Genomic DNA, 20,346 nt, shown 5'->3' on the forward strand with positions numbered 1-20,346 from the left:
CATGTTTCAGGTGTTTTTGTTGTTTGAGAGGGCTGTCAACCTTTATTTCTAAAGTATGACTTATTTTGACATGCTGTGTTCGCTGCGCTGCTCCGGAGAGTGAGAAGTAAACCTACGAAGGTGAAGAAGTGCTTTAGCTTATACAATAAAATTAAGAACCAATTTAACGAGGTAATTAATGTGTTTGTCTGTATTTTACTTTGCACGTGTTTCATTTTGATGTTGTAATGCTATCGCTAACACTTTTTGTATATGTATGTTATAGTTTTCACGGTGGATTTGGAGGAAGCTTCAAATAAATCAGTACCAAGAAAGCCACTTGTGTTGTCCGTGCCTTGAGGGAATTACAATAACCATAACCCACAGTTCTCCTACTGTCATGTACTGTAATCCAAAATACGGAAATATACTGTTAAATAAATTACACTATATGCGCTGTAAAATTACTAAAACACAGTTATCCTACCATCATGTACTGTAATCCAAAAAACGGTAATATACTGTTAGATAAATTACGGTAGATGTGCTTTAAAATAACCACCAAACACCCACTGTTATTCTACGGTCATATACTGTAATCCAAAATATGGTAATATACTGTTAAAATAAATAACAGTAATTTCACTGTAAAATAACAGTAAAATACTGGCGTCCCTGCTGCCAGTATTTTACTGTTATTTCACAGTGAAATTCTTTACAGTGTAGGCGTAAAATATCATCAAAGAAAACAAACAGAAAAGATGTCTGAAATTAACTAAAGGGTTAGACATACCGCATAAGCAAATCAATCAAAGGGTTAATAAAGGCAGGGGTGCTAGTTGAGACCCAAAGTCGCTATAAAACTTCCCTGTTACCTGTGTTAAAAGCAGATAAGTCAGTATCGGCTGGTACATGACTGACGTGCCGTGAATGAAGTAGTAAAGGATTGCCCAGCAGAGGTTCCAAACCCTCCTATGCTTCTCACTAATGTGCCACCTGAAGCTAAGCTTCTCACAGTGATTGACTTGTGTTCTGCCTTCTTTAGCATTCCATTAGCTGAAGACTCAAGACAGCTGTTTGATACTGTTCATACAAAGGTAAAAAATACACATATAAGAGAATCCCACAGGGGTCTAGACTTTTGGAGCAAGACCTCGATGGATTGGTGCTCAACAGCACTCTGATCCAATATGTTGATGATTTGCTAATTACTGCACCTACACTTGATGGTGTCCAAACAACATAACGTGTGTTTCAGCAGTTTTGATGCAAGAAACATGTAGCGGTCATAGAAAACAATCGATTGAGTATTACAGCATGAAGCATAAAGAATTGTTTTAATATTAATCCTGTAGATGCAGTCAATACATCTATAAATCAATCAATCAAATCTTATTTCATATTCCCATATTCACAAATCACAATTTGTCTCAAACGGGTGTGACATCCTCTGTGCCCTTAAACCTCAACAAGAGGGTAAGGAAAAAATAACAAAACGGGGAAACATAACAGAAACATGGATCAACATGTGAGGGATTCCTCTCCCAGGACAGACAGAAGTTCAATAGATGCTAGGGATGAGCGAGTACACCATTACCTGTATCTGTATCTTTTCAACCAACTAAATCTGTATCCGTTTCTGTACTCGGAAGTGGGCAGGACCCAATTGGAAGTTGGTATTTTAAGCCTGACATGGATATTGGTTGATCAGAAGTTGCTATATTTAATGTTTATTTGAAAACTTTACAGAACAGCCTTAGAATTGAGCTTCAGATCAATGTTTTTGATTACAGGAGTAAGATAACTATTCACAAGTTTTTTAAAAACTTCAGTGAATAAATTTCAGTGAATCAATGAACGCACCACATGCAGTATTGAGACGTATTAAGTAAAATGCAGGTTTTCATACTCAACTCAATGAGTTTTCATACTCCAAATTTTTTCTTTTTTATTGATTTTAACTTTGTAACTTTTTATAAATTATATTTAAACAGTGTGATGTTTTTGTGTGTGACCTGTCATAGTTTTTTTGGTAGGTGCTGCTTTATTTATTATTTCTTCACAAAGTAGAGCACAATGTTAATTATGTTGTGTGGTCTGTATTTACGTATATAGCGCTTTTCTAGTCTTGATGACCACTCAAAGTGCTTTATAATACAGTACTTTACAGTTTGCGATTCATCCATTCACACACACATTCATACAGTGCATCTATCTGCAGCACTATTTTCTATGATGGGCCATTCTGGGTTCAGCAACTTGCCAATGACACTTCGGCATGCAGATGGGGAAGACTAGGAATGAACTGCCGACCTTCTGGTTGGAGGACAACCGCTCTACCTCTCAGCCACAGCATGCCAGTACTTTTACCCAAATGCAAAAGCCAGGCCCAAAGCCATATTTTGAGAGAGATAACATGAGGAACCCCAATTCCACCCAGTCGGATTTTGACACCGTATGATATTACAAGGTCAAGTGTGTGGTTACAACAATGAGTAGGTTGGTGTACACAATGACTGAAACCAATTCAGTCTAATATTGAGATGAATGCAACACTAAGGCTATCATTATTATTGTCAACGAATAATAAAGTCACCAACAATAATAACTTTATCTGACGTCTGGCGTAGCGATCAATGGAGTAGACATGACTTTCGGTGCTCCTGCAACAATCATTACAATTACTATTTTAAGGCACATTTATATGTTCTCTTTTGGTTTTTTATTATTTATTTTATTTTCCCAATACTTTAACTTTTTACTTTTAGTGGACCGAAATGCTTCTAAAGCCCAAAACCAGCAGTAATTAATATGAACAACCACAGCGGCCTGCTACACCGTGGCATCCCTGCCTCATAGTGTCTTCACACGCACCAAAGGTGCTGCCACCCCAACAGGTAACACTACCTTCTCTGGTTTCTGGGACGAGCTGCTCTCTTCCCTACGCAATGAGATGGTGGCTATTTTCAAGACCGAGCTACAAATAGATCTGAGCAATAACTTATCATCCATTAAAAGGGAGCTACAGGCAGTGTAATCGGAGTTATCATACAGTCCGAGGTTTGTGCTCTAAAGTGCACCGTAGGCGAAATGGAAACTTCCCTCTCTTGGTGCACCGACAACATTATAGGTCTCCAGGCTAAAGTGGAGCATATGGCAGCCAAGCTAGCCCGATTGGATAATAAATGTGAAGATCTTGAGGCGAGATCACAGCGCAACAATATAAGGATAGGGGTATCGCCGAGGATAAGCCCAACTCCTCCACTACAGTGGCTGTCTTCACTTTGCTTAAGGAGGCACCTAAACTTGAGAAAGAGCCTCTCCTGGACCGCACTCATTGCACTCTCCAACCAAAGCCGAAACCAGATGACTGTCCCTGTGCAGTAATTGTTCATTTACACTATCACATGGACTGTGTTGACATCCTGACCCACGCCAGAGCCCAACAGCGAATCAAGACCATGCTCATTCTCTTTCTGTATTGTAATGGAAAATTTGCATATGGCCTTAGCTTGAACTCTTTCCTATGTCCGATCAATGATATGTGCTGTTCTCAACAATAACTCCTCATATAGAAACAGTTGTGCTCGCATAAGAGTAACTGTCTGGTGTACGGGCAGACAGACGATTCAAAACTAGGCAGACACCTTTTTGTCTTTTTTACGTGTAACTAACAAATGCCCTGGGTGTTGCTATGCACTTGGCTGATGCAACCTCAGAGTTCATGTCCTTACTTGATGATGATCTTCTTGTTGACCCTGATCTGTGCAGCTAGCAAACTCTTTCTTTCATGCAGAAGCAAGAGCGGACAGTTTCCTGGGTTAACCAGACTACAGGTAGCTTCAGTTTTCATGATATTTTTCAGAAACAGTTGTCTCTAATGTTTCCTGTTTACTCAACTGTATAAAAACCTTCTCCTTTAACTATTGGAGGTGTTCCACACTGAGCATTCATCCTGAGTGTGAAACCCTCTGCAGAGCTCTATTAAAGACCCAAAGATAACTCCGGTCTGAGAAACTCTTTATTTCAGATCTCAAGATAAATTTCCACCACAATATCTTAGTACTTCAAACATTGCTACTGATACTAGCAATTCAGGAATGCAACATTTTGGATCATCTCTGAGGAGTTCGAATATTAAAGGCTGTGGAGCTCTGTTGAGCGATCGAAAGTACTTGGTCATTTGAAATGGCTAAAAGCTGATGCAGTGTTTCTGCCAGAGACCTTGCTTACCAAGTACCAGGTCAGACTAAAATTCCCCTGGGTTTCAGAGGTGTTTCACTCAAATTTCAATTCTAAAGCCAGAGGGGTTGCCATTTTGATTGGTAATAGAATTCAATTTTCAGCTCCCAAAGTTATATCTGATAGGGATGGTAGATATTTAATCGTCTCAGGTTTTATTAGTTAATATCTATGCCTCCAACTTTGATAATCCACACTTTATGAATAGCTTTTTGAACACGTCCAATTGTTAAGTAGCAGCTTTCTTACATTTGGCAGTGACATGAACTGTGTAATTGATCCCAAACTCGATCACTCTAATCCCTGTTCCCTGAGCCCATCATTGATGTCGAAATCTGTTTATGTTTAAAAATGGTTGCATTGATCCTTGGAGATTCTGTAACCCCCATATTAAGGAATACTCCTTCTTTTCACATATGCCAAACTAATCTCCAAAGTGTTGGCTGTCAAATATCATCTTATCATCATCTCTGACCATTCAAGATTCAAGATGTTTATTTGTCATATACACAATAACAGACACAGCGGTTATTATTGGGTAATGAAATTCTTATTTTGCAACTACCTGACCAAAGAACTATGCTTACTAATATAAAAAAGAAATATATGTAAAATATCAAATATCAAATATAAAGTGCATGGGGGGTCACCTGATGACGGCCTAGGAGACAGTCATTTTTGCGGGAGCTCCGCCAACACCCTACATATTTTTGTACATTTTCTCTTAACTACACTGCCTTTTTGTAGTGCTTGTGCTGTGGTGTGACTCTTGAGCAATTTTGGTCGAAACACCACCAAACAATGCCGAAGGGAAAGACTAAGTCACGACAGCCAACCGACGACACGGCTACGGAGCTAGCCCAACATGGCAGCGAGCATGAAGAAGATGGCGAGGAGGCAGAACTTGAACCTGGACTCGCTAAAGCGATGGACTTGATGACTACGAAACTAATGGTGGCTATTAAGGACAAACTCGATCCTTTGGCTAAAACAGTCCTCTCTCATACTGCCGAGCTGAAGAGGGCTAGCTGCTGCTTGGACGAAGCAGAGGCTAGGATACTACAGCTTGAGACCGCTAGCGAGCCACAAGCTAATCGCGTAACAGCTCTGGAGAAAAAAGGCGATTCCCTCCTCGACCATAATGACGACCTGGAAAACAGAGGACGGCGGAAAAATATCCGCATCTTCAACCTGCCCGAGAAAAGGGAAGGGAAAGATGCTGTGGCCTTTTTGAACACTGGCTACCGGATTTTCTTGACATGGATGCTAAGAGGGGGCGAGTCAAGATAGAACGGGCTCACCGCTCTCTAATGCCCTTGCCCGGGGCTGAGCAGCGCCCGCGCCCGGTCATCATTCGTTTCCACGCGTTCCCGGACAAGCAGAGAGTGATGGCAGCTGTACGGCGTAAAGCAGCAGGCGGGGATGTTATTGTGGAGGGAAGGAAGATATCCGTCTACAATGACCTCTCCGCCGCAGTACTTCGCAAACGGAAAGAGTTTAATGAAGCCAAACAACACCTCAAGAAAATCGGTGCTGATTACTCCATGCTCTTCCCTGCAAAGCTACAAGTGTCGCTGAATGGCACCAAGAGGACCTTCCTGTCCCCCACAGAGGCTCTGACCTTCGCAACCAATGCAGCGCATCAGGAATGACGGACTCTACGACCACATGAGAGCTAAGTGTGGACACTCGATGTATTCTGGTGACTACACTCTTTGATTCATCTTACATTCATGTGAATAACTATTCGCTGTCATAATGTCTATTAAGAGGTCCCCCTTGCTTAATCATACTCGAGTGTCCACCCAGTTAAATCCAACTGTTTTAAAGATAGATGGCGATTCATACTTTAAAAAACAAAACAAACTTTTGTTCATCATTTAATAATCGGGTGTAGCTGTGAGCCCCGGTCATCTGGGTTATGTCACTTTCTTTGTTTTCTCTCTGTTCACATGATGTGAGAAACACACTCGGCCCTAATGGAGATGGCTTACAGAACAGCAATTCCCCGCAATCTGGGGAAGGATCCCCATTATCCATCCTCTTTTCTTTTAACATTTCCTTTTTCTTTTCTTTTTTCTTTTCTTAACATGTGCAGTTTCTTATTGTTATGGTTCTGTGTTTCTTGTAGTTCATGCTCAGTACTGGTCTCTTACAGTTCAGTGTATAATGTTGTTGTATTTAGAGAAATCACATAAAAACATGTCCCTAACAGCAATACAACCTAGTAGATATTATATACAACTGCATTTTAGTCATCTGTATGGATTTTCAATTTAGCTCATTATATTTTCTAACAGAATGATGCCACCTTTTAAGTTAAAACTCTATTCATGGAATATAAGGGGTTTGAGGGGTAATGTGAAGCGTAGAAAGGTTTACTCTTTATTGAAGAGGGAGGGAGTAAATGTGGCTCTATTACAGGAGTCCCATTTAGATGATAATCAGCATCTCAAACTTAAATACAGTTGGCCAGGTGTACTTTTCCTCTTTTACTACCAGGAGCAGAGGGGTTGTTATATTGATCGAAAGAATCTACCATTCCAATTAAAAAAGTGTATAAAGGACACACATGGAAGATTTTGATTATAAATGGTGTCTTAAATGGTAAAGATATTACTATTATGAATCTTTATTGCCCACCCAACTATTCACCAGATGTATTAACTAAAGCATTTTCAGAATTTGCAGAAGTGTCTTCACCACTGGCCTTGGTGGGAGGTGACTTTAACTGTCTACTTAACCCTCGACTTGATAGACACCCCCCACAAAATTCTCCCCTGTCAAACCAGGCTAGAGCCGTCCTGTCAACTTGTGGGGAAATCAACCTGGTTGATACATGGCGAATATTACATCCTTCTGATATAGAATTTACCTTTTACTCCTCTCCTCACAAATGCCACACGGATTGATTATTTTTTCATACCCCAGACTGTGGTGCAATGTGTATCCTCCTGCTCAATAGGCAATATTGTGGTTAGCGATCATGCAATTCTGCTCCTAGAATTGTCTCTTGACATAGAATCTACGAAAAGTAAACGCTGGAGATTTGACACGCGTCTCCTAAAAGATAACAAATTCGTGTCTTATCTGAAAACTGAATTTAGGATATTTCTGTCTATTAATTCACAATCTACTCATAACCCATCCTTACTGTGGGAAACTTCCAAAGCATACATCAGGGGTATAATTATTGCCTATTCAGCTTCAAAAAAGAGAAAACAATCAGAACAATAACTAAAACTTGAAAAATAACTGTCAGATATTAAAAGTGCACTTTGTTTAACATCAGACCCGTTACTACTGCAGAGGAAATGCGCCATACAGGCTGCTTTAGACACTTAATAACCCAGCAAGCAAAGAATGCTCTTCTTTTCTCAAAGCAAAAGCTATATGAGTATGGGGATAAGCCCAGTAAATATTTATCTCATTTGACCAAAATTAAAATGGATCCTCAGGTGATTTACTCAATTTTAGATGCAAATGGCACCCGCCATTTTGATAACAAAAACATTAATGATACTTTCAGGCAATTTTACACTAAGTTGTATGAATCAGATCAATCACAGGGAGTCACAGATAGGATGGAATCATTTCTAGGGGGACTAACCCTTCCAACCATCTCTGATTCCCTAAAGCGAGATTTAAACGCTCCCATATCCAGGGAAGAGGCCTTATTAGCACTTTAAAAAATATATAAGTAGAATGAAAATAAACATAATTTAAATAAAAAATAATAAATGGCCAATCAATGTGCAGTAGGACAGCAATTCAAACAATGTGAAATAGGAGATATGATGTGCAATGTCTTGTGCAAAATTGTAAGGTAGATGGTGGTTATAGTCCGTGGTTCAAAAGCCTGATGGCCTGGGGATAAAAACTGTTTGTCAGTCTGGTAGTCCTTGCTTTCATCTGCGTCTGCCAGATGGTAGGAGTGTGAATAGTCTCTGTTGTGGGTGAGTGTGGTCCCTGATGATGCTCTGTCCTTTTTGTAACCCAAGTGTTACCTGTGTGTCCTGTATTGGGGGGAGGGCAGCTCCACAGATGAACTGTGCCGTTTTAATGACACGCTGGAGAGCCTTTCTGTCCTGGGTTGTGCAGTTCCCGTACCACACAGTGATGGAATTTGTTAGGACGCTCTCCACTGTGCACCTGTAGAAGTTACTGAGGAGTTTGGTGGACAGTACAAATTTTCGCCCAGCTTCCTCAGGAAGAAGAGTCTCTGTTGAGCCTCCTTGATGGTCTGCTGTGTGTTGTGTGTCCAGGTTAGATCCTCACTGATGTGAGTTCCAAGGAATTTAAATGTTTTCACCCTCTCCACTTGTGTCCCGTCGATGTGCAGCAGGGCGTGCTGGTCTCTCCTCCTCTTCCTCGGGTCCATAATCATCTCCTTGGTCTTCTCAGGATTAAAGGCGAGATTGTTTTCCTGGCACCAGGGGACCAGCCGAGCCACCTCCTCCCTGCAGGCTGTCTATTCTGCGCCGGTGATCAGCCCAATGACGGTGGTGTCGTCAGCGAACTTGACGATGGAGGTGTTGCTCTGGCAGGGGGTGCAGTCGTAGGTGAAGAGGGTGTACAGGAGTGGACTGAGTACACAGCCTTGGGGGGTCCCTGTGCTCACTGTCTTGGTGCTGGATGTTCTTGTACCGACTCTGACAGCCTGGGGTCTGTTTGTGAGAAAGTCGAGGACCCAGCAGCAGAGGGAGGATGTCAGTCCAAGGTTGGAGAGCTTCTCAGTCAGTCTGCTGGGGATGACAGTGTTGAAGGCTGAACTGTAATCCACAAACGGCATTCGAACATAGGTGTTCCTGTGTTCCAGGTGTGACAGGGCTGTGTGGATGGCTGCATTGATGGCATCGTCAGTTAAAGGGTGCTGATGATATGCAAATTGAAGGGGGTCTATTGTGTCTGGGATATCCTTTTGGATGTGTGACTTGACTATCCTCTCAAAACACTTCATTTCAACTGTATTGAGTGCAATTGGGGGCGATAGTCATTCAGGCATGTTATATTGTTTTTCTTTGGGAGGTGCACCATGGTGCACTATGGTGGTCTTAAAACATGTGGGCACAGATGACATGGAGAGGGACAGGATGAAAATGTCTGTGAAGACCTCTGCTAGCTGTGTGGAGCAGGCACTCAAGGCACGGCCGGGGATGATGTCAGGGCCGGCTGCCTTTCGGGGGTTAGTCCTCCTGAAGATCTTGCTCACCACGGTTATGGTCACAGTGGGTAAAGAGCTGTGTGCTGCGTCTGCTGGTAGAATTCCTCTGCGTTGGTTGGTGTTGAGGGTGTCGAGGCGTGCATAAAACTCGTTCAGCTCATCTGGTGATGTGTTGTGGTTGGCTGTGACCCTGCTGTTCTTCTGCTGGAAATTGGTGTTGCAGGCCTTGCCACATGCCCCTGGAGTCTGAGGTTGTAGTAGCCTTCCAGCCTCAGCCTGTGCTGCCTCTTGGCTTCCCTGATGGATCCTTGAGGTCTTATCTGGCCTTTTTATATCCATCTGTGTCACCAGAGGCAAATGCAGCATGGAGCGTACTTCACTGATAATCCAGGGTTTTTGATTTGGATAAAATTTGCAGCGCTTGGTGGGGACAATGTCATCAATGCACGTGCTGATGTAGCTGGTAACCACAGATGCATATTCCTCTAAATCCACATAACAGTCTTCTTTCAAAGCAGCAGTCTCAAACACATCCCAGTTTGTAGAACTGAAGACGTCGTGGAGCACCAGATCAGTCCCTTCATTCCAAACTTTAACAGTTTTACTCACTGGGGGGGCTTGTTTAAGAAGGGCCTTGTAGGCTGGGTAGAGGAACACAGAGATTTGGTCAGACTGTCCAAAGTGGGGGCGGGGCACCGCCTTGTAGCACTTCCTCACATTGCTGTAGACATGGTCCAGGATGTTGTTGTCCCTTGTCGGGAAGCTCACGTGTTGTTGGTACTTCAGTAGCACAGTCCTGAGGTTGCAGTGGTTGAAGTCCCCAGCCACGACGAACACGGCATCTGGGTGCGCGGTCTCGTGTTTGCCGATGATGTTGTGTAGTAGTCCTAGCGCTGTAGTCCGGTCGGCCTGCGGCGGGATGTAAACAGCCAGCATAAACACAGCACTGAACTCCCTCGGTAGATAAAAGGGTCTACACTTCACCATCAGCACTTCAATGTCCGCGCAACAGTGTTTTTTGACCACCTGTACGTCCATACACCATCTGTTGTTAACATAAACACACACACCGCCACCTTTGTTTTTACCGGAAGCAGATGTGCAGTCTCCGCGGTGCGTGGAGTGGGTCTGTAGTTGAATGGCTGGGTGTGGCAGGCTTGCAGTAGTCCAGGTTTCCGTAAAAATCAGGGCACAGCACTCTGATCTCACATTGAGATATTATCCTGGTTCTCAGCTCATCCATCTAATTTTTGAGAGAGCGAACGTTGACTAGCAGAAGGCTAGGTAGTGGTGGTCTTGTAGCTCTAGCCTTTAGCCTAGCATCTAGCCCGCCTCTCTTTCCGCGCCTCCGTCTTGGGTGCATGGATCGTCGGCCGTTTCGCCTACTCGAGTCTGGTGGTGATGCGGCCTGCCTGATGGTGTCGGTGTGGAGAAGAAAGCTCCAGTCCAGAAGGACTGGACTGGGCCCGTGGTAAATTTAGCCAATATCCAGATGTATGTCCTTGCTGTATGTGATCGTAGTGTACAAGCACTGAGCATTGTCACGATCAAAAGTACTAAAATAAACAATAAAGAAGGTTGGTGTCGGGAGCGTGTCGTAAAAATGTTCACCATGGGGGGCGCCATGACCATGTGCCTCTCGTTCTGCATACTACGAAACACGGCGATGAAGCAAGTCGGCTCCTAGATCACCAGTTTGCCCACCAGAAGGCCTTGCGCATAATCATTCAGATTAAAGATTCATCTGGCAAATTGCACACAGATCCTACTTCTATTAACTCTGTCTTTTGCTCTTTCTATTCTTCTTTATATAAGTCTGAATCCCCATCAGACTCCAGTGTTACTAATTTTTTCTTAGATTTCAATTTCCCCGTGATACACCCAGATGTTGCCAAAGAACTTGATTCACCATTAACTGTAGAGGAAGTGTGAATTTTGCCAACCTCTACACTGTCAAGAACTCCATATCCTTCAACTTTGCTAGCTATTTATGTGTCAGTTTAATTATTATTTAATATTAATATTTTTAATATTATTTTTAATATTAATATTTAATATTGTTCTGATAGCCACATTTATTGAATGGCCAAAAGCACACCATTCAATGGTGCCCCGCGTGAAGGAAAGTACATAATCTTACCCAGCGCGAGGGGAAGTACATAATCACAACATTTTTGGTGCTCCGTGTGAGGCAAAGTCATTAATAATAACATTATTTTGACGCCACGTTGAGCAAAGCACAACAACAGTATTGCCTGCTTACGCAGTCTCAAATCTGTGATGTATAGGTAGTGAAGGCTTTGAACTTCGCCAAGCTCTCCCACTTCCCACACACAACAGCCTGTTGCACTATGCCCCAGAGAGGACAAGAGACAGTGTCTATGAAAATTACATAACACCCATTCCCCTCTGGCTCAGTGCTTGTCAAATATTCTCCCAGCTATTGTTTCAGAGGAACAAACTGGATTCATAAAAGGGCATCAGCTGTTAATGTCCGAACCCCCTAAATAAAATTTGTTCTAAAACCACCACAAACTCCCCCGAAGTTGTGATCCCTCTTGACGCTGAAAAAGCATTGGACAGAGTCGAATGGGACTGCTTGCTTGCTGTTCTAAATACATTTGGGCTGGGAAATATATTAATTTGAGGATATGCCTCCTTTATACATCCCCACAAGCCAGCATCTCGACCAATGGCATTCACTCCAACTTTTTTACTTTGACGTGTGGCATTCTACTGGGATGTCCCTTGTCACCTTTAATATTTTCCCTAGCAATAGAACCCTTGTCAATTTATTTTCGGTCCTCTTCCATTTTTGCCAGGATATCTTGATCAGACATGGAATTTAAGCTATCACTTAGAGCAGTTGCCCACCCAATCCTTTAGTATAGAGATGGTGTCTGTCCTCTGTCCACCTACATTATTTAAAGATAAAACAAACAGAAGAGGAGTTCATCATAACAACTTAATAAAAAATTAAATCAACATCTCCAGCAGTCCAAAATAAGAGAATTAAATGTGGACTCTTGAATATCAGGTCCTTGTCCTCTAAAGCTGTTTTAGTCAATTCATTAATATCTGATTATGATATTGATTTATTTTGTCTTAATGAAACTTGGCTACAGGAGGATGACTATGTTAGCTTAAATGAATCCACTCCTCACAGTCACTGTAATACTCATATTCCTCGAAGCAGCGAGGTGGTGGAGTTGGAGCCATATTTGACTCAAGTCTATTAATAAATCCTAAGCCTAAACTAAATTATAAGTTCAATTCAATTCAATTCAATTTTATTTATATAGCGCCAATTCATAATTTACATTATCTCAAGGCACTTTACATTTAAAGGTCAAGACCTTAAAACAATATTAACATAGAGAAACCCAACAGTTCCCACAATGAGCAAGCACAGGCGACTGTGGAGAGGAAAAACTCCCTCATTAACAGGGAGAAACCTCTGGCAGAACCAGGCTCAATGTGGGCGGTCATCTGCCTCGACCGGTTGGGGTGAGGAAAGAAAAGTAAGGGGGGAGGAAAGGAGAGATGGGTGGAAAGCGGGGGAGAGAAGAGAGATGAGGTGGAGAGAGAGAGACCGGTAACAATTTGGCACCATCAAAATCAAGGCTAACCATAACAATAACAATGTATAGATCTACAACATGACTAGATATATTAATGAATTGCTGAGTTCTTGTAATAAATGCAGACAATGGTGATGGTGGTCGTTGTGGTCCTGTAGTCCCGGTGCCGGAGTTATCTGAAACGAGATAGAGAGAAGAGCCAGAGGGACTATGGGAGGACAAAGTGACACTTTGACATGATGACATGTTAAAACTAATAAATAAATAAATGAGTGTGGGGGGGCAGAGAGACAGAGAGACAGAGGGAAGTGAAGAAGTGCTCAGTGCATGATGGGCGTTCCCCCAGCAGTCTAAACCTATAGCAGCACAACTAAGGAATGGTTCAGGACTCACCTGATCCAGCCCTAACTATAGGCTTTGTCAAAGAGGAAGGTTTTTAGTTTTACTTTAAATGCTGAGACAGTGTCTACCTCCCGAACCCAGAGTGGGAGCTGGTTCCACAGGAGAGGAGCCTGATAGCTAAATGTTCTACCTCCTGCTCTACTCTTACAGACTCTTGGAACCACTAGAGAGCCTGTGTTTTGGGAACGAAGTGATCTACTTGGATAATAAGGTGTTATCAGCTCTTTGATATATGAGGGGGCGTGATTGTTGAGGGCTTTAAAAGTGAGGAGCAGGATCTTAAATTCTATTCTAAATTTTACCGGGAGCCAATGTAAGGAAGCTAAGACAGGAGTGATATGATCTCTCCTTCTAGTTCCTGTCAGCACTCGTGCTGCAGCATTTTGGACCAACTGGAGACTTTTAACAGTCTTCATGGAGCATCCTGCTAATAGAGAGTTGCAGTAATCTAATCTAGAGGTTACAAACGCGTGGACTAGTTTTTCAGCATCCTGCTTAGACAGGATGTTTCTAATTTTGTTAATATTGCGCAGATGGAAGAAAGCCGTCCTAGACACTAGTTTAATATGGGCGTCAAATGACATGTCTTGGTCGAACAACACTCCAAGGTTCCTCACAGTGGAGCTGGAAGCCAGACTGACACCATCCAAAGTGACTATCTGGTCAGACAGTGTTTCTCTGAGATGTTTAGGGCCAATTACAACAACCTCAGTTTTGTCTGAGTTTAAAAGTAGAAAATTTTGGGTCATCCACGCCTTGATATCTTTGAGACATTCCTGAAGTTGAACTAAGTCATTTGAAAGTCTTGTTCTTAGCCTTACTCATCCAACCTGGAAAACATTACAGCCAATATCTATCGAGTTTGCATCAGGCTTGATCCTTAAAACAGATAAAGTAAAAATGATTTTAATATTCATGTGGACAATCACGTGCTGCATTTATCTCTCTATTAGATTCAATTGGCTTCTGTCAGAGTGTAAATAAACCGATTCATTGTCTGAACCACACTCTTGATCTTGTTATCTCATATGGCATTGAAATCGATCATCTAACAGTCTTTCCACAGAATCTTCTTCTGTCTGACCATTTTTTAATAACCTTTGAGTTCATATTACTGGACTATAAGCCTTTTGGCAGAAACTCCTACAGCAGATGTTTATCTGATAGTAGGCCTGGGACGATAACAAATTTTGCTGGACGATATATTGTCACTCGAATTATTGCAGATAAATGATATCATTCTCAACATGATAATATATAATAATAATGCACACCCTTTCAAATACAATAAACTTTTATTTCTCAGTGTTTTTTACCTTTTGCGATATAGCGAACTTCACTTTCAATGAGCGCACACCATTTTGCGCTGTTCCGTTTATATTTACTTTGTCGACCAAACGCCTCAGTGAGTGTTGACTGTCGGGACGAAGGCTCTGCATCTCGAGGTGCACTTTGTTTCCCCAGCTGGTTAAACTGGGTCGGGTGGTGATGCTTTAAGTTTGTTGTGTTGCGTTTTTTTATTGCCACCACTTTTGAACTGGCTCGTCCATGTTGATGGGCTCACCTTGCTCATTCGGTTTGAAGCCGAAACATTCCCACACCGGGGCTGTGGCATTTGACTTTGCAATCATCTTTTCTCCTCGCGTTGCTCCGCACGACGCTCACTCGCTGCACTCTGTGTGTGTAGCATGTGTAGCTAATGCTAGCGGCCCCGCCTCCCTCCACAGAGACAAAGAGAATGGATGACTGACAAGAGGGTTCACTCCATTCATTCCGCAACCAGCGCCCCCAGGTGCTGAGACCGAGCACAGAGTGAACCCTCTTGTTATCCAGCCTGCCTGGAGGCGAGAGACGAAGAAAACAAACACGCATGCACATGGCGATATATCAAGGCCGGAAAAATTATCGAGTTCATTTTAATTTATCGTGCGATTAATTGATTTATTGATTATCGGCCCAGGCCTATCTGATAGTGCTGTAGCCAAATTTAAGGAAGTGATTCCTTCAGTATTGAATTCAATGCCATGTCTCAATGTAGCAGAGGAATTGTCTGCTTCCTTTAGCACCTCACAAATTGAGCATCTTGTTAATAGTACTACAGGCTCATTACACACAACTCTCGACTCTATTGCACCTCTGAAAAAGAAGATAATTAAACAAAGGAGGTTAGCACCATTTTATAGCCAGCAGACTCGCAGCTTAAAGCTAGAAGCACATAAATCCAAACATAAATAGTTTGCTACTAAACTGGAAGAATCTCGTTGAGTCTGGCTAGATAATCTTAAAACAAACAGGAAGGCTCTCCGTAATGCCAGAGCAGCCTATTACTAATTATTAATAGAGGAAAATAAGAACAATGCCGGGTTTCTCTTCAGCACTGTAGCCAGGCTAACAGAGAGCCACAGCTCTATTGAGCCATATATTCCGTTAGGTCTAAGTAGTAATGACTTCATGAGCTTCTTTAATGATAAAATTATAACTATTCGAGACAAAATTCATCACCTCTTGCCCTCAACAGGCACTGATCTGCACTTGTACACAGCAAGTTTGAAAACAGCTGTAAAACCCGATATATTTTTAGACTGTTTTTCCCCTATCAACCTTCATCAAGTAAGTTCATTAATTTGTTCATCAAAGCTGTCAACCTGTCTCTTAGACCCCATCCCAACCAGGCTGCTCAAGGATGTTCTACCTCTAGTTAGCCCTTCTTTTTTGACTATAATTAATCTGTCTTTATTATCAGGATTTGTACCATAGTCCTTTAAAGTAGCTGTAATTCAAACTCTACTTAAAAAGTCCACTCTAGATCCAGAGGTTTAAGCCAATTACAGACCAATATCAAATCTTCCCTTTCTCTCTAAGATCCTTGAGGAAGCTGTAGCCAATCAGCTGCGTGACTTTCTCAATAAGAACAGTTTATTTGAGGATTTTCAGTCAGGATTTAGAGTGCATCATAGCATAGAGACCGCACTAGTCAAAGTTACAAATGACCTCCTAATGGCATCAGACAAAGGACTCATTTCTGTACTTGTCTTGTTAGATCTCTGTGCTGCATTCGACACCATTGACCATCAAATTCTTTTACAGAGACTGGAACATCAAATTGGCATCAAAGGAACCGCCTTAAGCTGGTTTGAGTCCTATTTTTTAGATCAATCTCAGTTTGTTAATGTCAATGATGAATCCTCCATGCATACCAAAGTTTGTCACGGAGTCCCACAAGGATCTCTGTAAGGACCACTTCTATTTAGATTATATATGATTCCTTTAGGGAACATTATTAGGAATCACTCCATTAATTTTCATTTTTATGCCGATGACGCCCAATTATACTTATCGATCAAGCCTGATGAAACCAATCCGTTAACTAAACTTCAAGAATGTCTTAAGGATATAAAAAGTTGGATGACCTCCAATTTTCTGATACTAAATTCTGACAAAACTGAAGTTTTTGTAATTGGACCCAAAAACCTCAGAAACTCTCTTTCTAGAGACTTAGCTACTTTAGACGGGATCACCCTGGCCTCCAGCTCCACCGTTAAGAATCTCGGAGTTGTTTTTGATCAGGATCTATCCTTTAATGTCCATATAAAACAAATTTCAAAGACTGCTTTCTTCCACCTACATATAATCGCCAAAATTAGATGCATTGTTTCTCAAGCAGATGCAGAAAAACTAGTCTATGCATTTGTTTCTTCTAGGCTGGAATATTGTAACTCTTTGTTATCGGGTTGCTCCAATAAGTCTCTTGCACTTTGCAGCTAATTCAGAATGCTGCTTTACGTGTTCTAACAGGAACCAAGATCAGAGATCACATCTCTCCCATTTTGGCTTCTTTACATTGTCTACCTGTTAAATTTAGAATAGAATTAAAAATGATCGTCATTATACATACAAAGCTCTTCATGGGGAGGCACCATCTTATCTCAAAGAGCTCATAGTACCTTACTACCCCTCCAGAACACTACACTCTCAGAATGCTGGGTTCCTTGTGGTTCCCATAGTCTCCAAAAGTAGATTGGGAGCCAGAGCTTTCAGCTATAAAGCTCCTCTTCTGTGGAACAAACTACCATTTTGGGTTCGGGAGGCAGACACGTTTAACACTTAAGAGTAGACTTCAGACTTTCCTATTTGATAGAGCTTATAGTTAGGGCTAGCTCTAAACATACATGTCTCATTAATGCATGTTACTAATTAAACTTGTTCCCCGGAGTTTCTGTGCTCTCTCATCCAGCAGGTTCTCATGGATCATGGCTGCTTCCGGTCATGGATCGTTGTTGCCACTACTGCCATGGCCCTGCCTGACATCCACTCTTGTTATTACTATTAGTCATAATTCTATGACATTAATGTTAACTTGTTTATTATTGTAGCATTATTATATATTACCACCACTGCTAACCAGTACTGTAATCACTGTCTTTCATTGTAATTGTACAATATGTTTCTGTTGTCTGTCCATCCTGGGAGAGGGATCCCTCCTCTGTGGTTCTCCCTGAGGTTTCTTCCACCTTCTTTTCCCTGTTAAAAGGGTTTTTTTGTGGGCAAGTTTTTCCTCACTCAAACCGAGGGTCTAAGGACAGAGGGTGTCACTCCCTGTACAGATTGTAAAGCCCTCTGCTGCAAAATGTGTTTTGTGAATTTGAGGCTATACAAATAAAATTTGATTTGATTTGATTTGACTTTACAAGGATGATCTGTTACTGTATGTCTCAGATCCAGATCATTCTATACCTGCGATCATATACTTCCTACAGACATTTGGTTCATTCTCAGGGTATAAAGTAAATATTTCTAAGAGTGAATGCTATCCTATCAATGCTTCGGCCCTACAACTTAACCAGACTGATATCCCTTTTAAATTGAGCCCATCTGGCTTCAAATATATGGGGATCGATGTGACCAGAACATTGTCTCCAACTTCTCCCCTTTGATGTCCAAAATCAAATCTGACCTTCAAAAATGGAGAAGTTTACCTTCATTGTTGATTGGAAGTATGAATGAGGTGAAAATGAACATCATGCCCAAATTTCAGTTTTTGTTCCATTGTCTCCCCCTATTTTTGCCAAAATGTCTTTTTTAAAACTATTGATCAGACATTTTTTCTTTTTTATGGTGTGGAAAGGTAACCAGAATCCGCAAAATTACTATTGGAGAGATGCAAATTTAATGGTGGACTATCTCTCCCCAATTTCCAAATGTATTATTGGGCAGCACACATCCAAAAAATACATTTTGGTTCAACCTAAGTGATTCACCATGGTGTAAGCTAGAGGCACAGTCTTGTGTCTTGTCCTCTCTGTCAGCTTTACTTACCTCCTCCATCCAAACCAGCCCCTCTGGCTTTACAAAAGATCTGGTACCAATTCACAAGACAGTTAAAATTTACTTCAGCTTCAACTTTTCTTCCCTTACTAATGAATCACTTATTCCAACCCACATTCACAGACTCCACCTTTTCTGTATGGCACGCTAAAGGCCTGAGTTTTGCAGACCTGTCGTGTGAATTTTACCTCCCTCCCTCTCATTTCTTTCGTTATTTTTAGACACTGTGTCAAATCTTTGTTTCCAACTTTTCCTTTCTCACCTCCAAATAAATTATGGGATGAGTTCCCTGCTCTAGTCCCCTCCAAAAATCCTTAATTTCGAAGTTGCTATCCTATAACTGTTCACCAGCCACTAAGGTCAAGACTGCCTGGGAAAATTAACTGGGGTTCAACCTGGAAGACAATTGGTGGGATAAGGCACTTGGCAAGATCCACACAGGCTCAATTTGCGCTTGTTTGACACTCATTTTTTGAAAGCTTAACTGTCACTAATATATCCCAACATCATTGATAGTTGACAAACGTCATTCTTCATCCGTCAATTAAACCCACAAGTTTTATTCTTGCCCATTATTATCCTGCTCTGTCAGAACAATTTACACTCTACAAAAATACTTTTGATAACTATAACGCATAGGTTCTTAAAGTGCGGCCCGCGGGCCAATGGCAGGAACATTTCTGGCGGCCTGCAATGAATTACAGTTGATAGTTATAATACAACTGTACATTGATTTGAAAGGATGAATCTCCGTTTCGTGGTCTTAAGCAACATCTATAGGGATTAGCGTTAATGACAGGGTAATTACAGGTGTGGTTTAGACCTCACTTGACCTCACTCCCAGAGGTCCATGGGGCAATGTTTTTATTTCACCACTGGGGCGCTGACGACATCTCCCACTTCACTCTGCCTCGGGGAAGAGAAGAGACCGTGACCGCATCATGGAAGATGGATTCAGAGCCAGGCCCCTTGAGGAAAATACCTTGTGTCGGCGAGGAGAAAAGGCGGTTTCAAGCTAGGTGGACGAACGCGTACTTTGTCGTACCTCACGGATCGGATAAAGTCATGTGCCTGATCTGCAAGCAGGTTAACACAATGCTCAAAGAGTTCAATATAATTCACCATTATGTTACGAATCATAAAAGCTTTGAAAAATTCACCGGCAAGGAGCGCACTAGTAAGCTCAAACAAATGAAAAGAGGCTACACAGCACAGCAGTCAGTGTTCACAAATGTGGCCAAATCCAGTGAAGCTGTGACAGAGGCTAGCTACGTGGTCACTCAAGAAATATCCAGGCGGAGCAAGCCGTTCAGTGAAGGAGAACTTGTGCGAGAATGCATTTTAAAAGAGGCTGACATTGTATGCCCAGAGCAAAAAACAAAGTGACATAAGTTTGTCGAATGACACAGTGACACGACGAGCCGAAGATCTGGCCAACGATCTCAAAGAGCAACTGGGACAATGTTTGGAGGGCCTGGGAAAGGGGGCCTTTTCAATCACACTGGATGAAAGCACGGACATTTCCAGTACAGCGCAATTGCTGATTTTCATCCAAACAGTCACAGAGAACTTTGAAATAGGCAAGGAGCTGCTAAGCATGGAGAGTATCAAGGACCGAACAAGAGGAGTCGACATTTGTGATGCTGTGTGCCA

General features: G+C 41.9%; 1 protein-coding gene across 2 annotated transcripts; it reads right to left on the minus strand.

Moving 5' to 3' along the window:
• Positions 1–29: 29 nt before the first annotated feature.
• On the minus strand, positions 30–15,301 carry LOC138411980 (uncharacterized). 2 transcript variants are annotated; one of them, XM_069533867.1, is made up of 2 exons: positions 14,933–15,301; positions 30–13,142 (listed from the first exon to the last, which is right to left on the minus strand). In XM_069533867.1, the coding sequence occupies exon 2, from the start codon at positions 10,421–10,423 to the stop codon at positions 9,215–9,217; it is 1,209 nt and encodes a 402-aa protein (XP_069389968.1). In that variant the 5' UTR covers positions 10,424–13,142; positions 14,933–15,301; the 3' UTR covers positions 30–9,214. The 2 variants fall into 2 exon arrangements, with proteins under 2 accessions (XP_069389968.1, XP_069389969.1); XM_069533868.1 differs by lacking the exon at positions 14,933–15,301 and adding an exon at positions 14,685–14,926.
• Between the last annotated feature and the right edge of the window lie 5,045 nt (positions 15,302–20,346).

This window comes from Paralichthys olivaceus, chromosome 11 (genome assembly GCF_024713975.1).
Source record: "Paralichthys olivaceus isolate ysfri-2021 chromosome 11, ASM2471397v2, whole genome shotgun sequence".
Taxonomy (NCBI): domain Eukaryota; kingdom Metazoa; phylum Chordata; class Actinopteri; order Pleuronectiformes; family Paralichthyidae; genus Paralichthys; species Paralichthys olivaceus.

Excerpts from the sequence above, each read along its gene's own strand:
- LOC138411980 (XM_069533867.1), bottom strand. The coding sequence starts at position 10,423 with ATGGACGTACAGGTGGTCAAAAAACACTGTTGCGCGGACATTGAAGTG.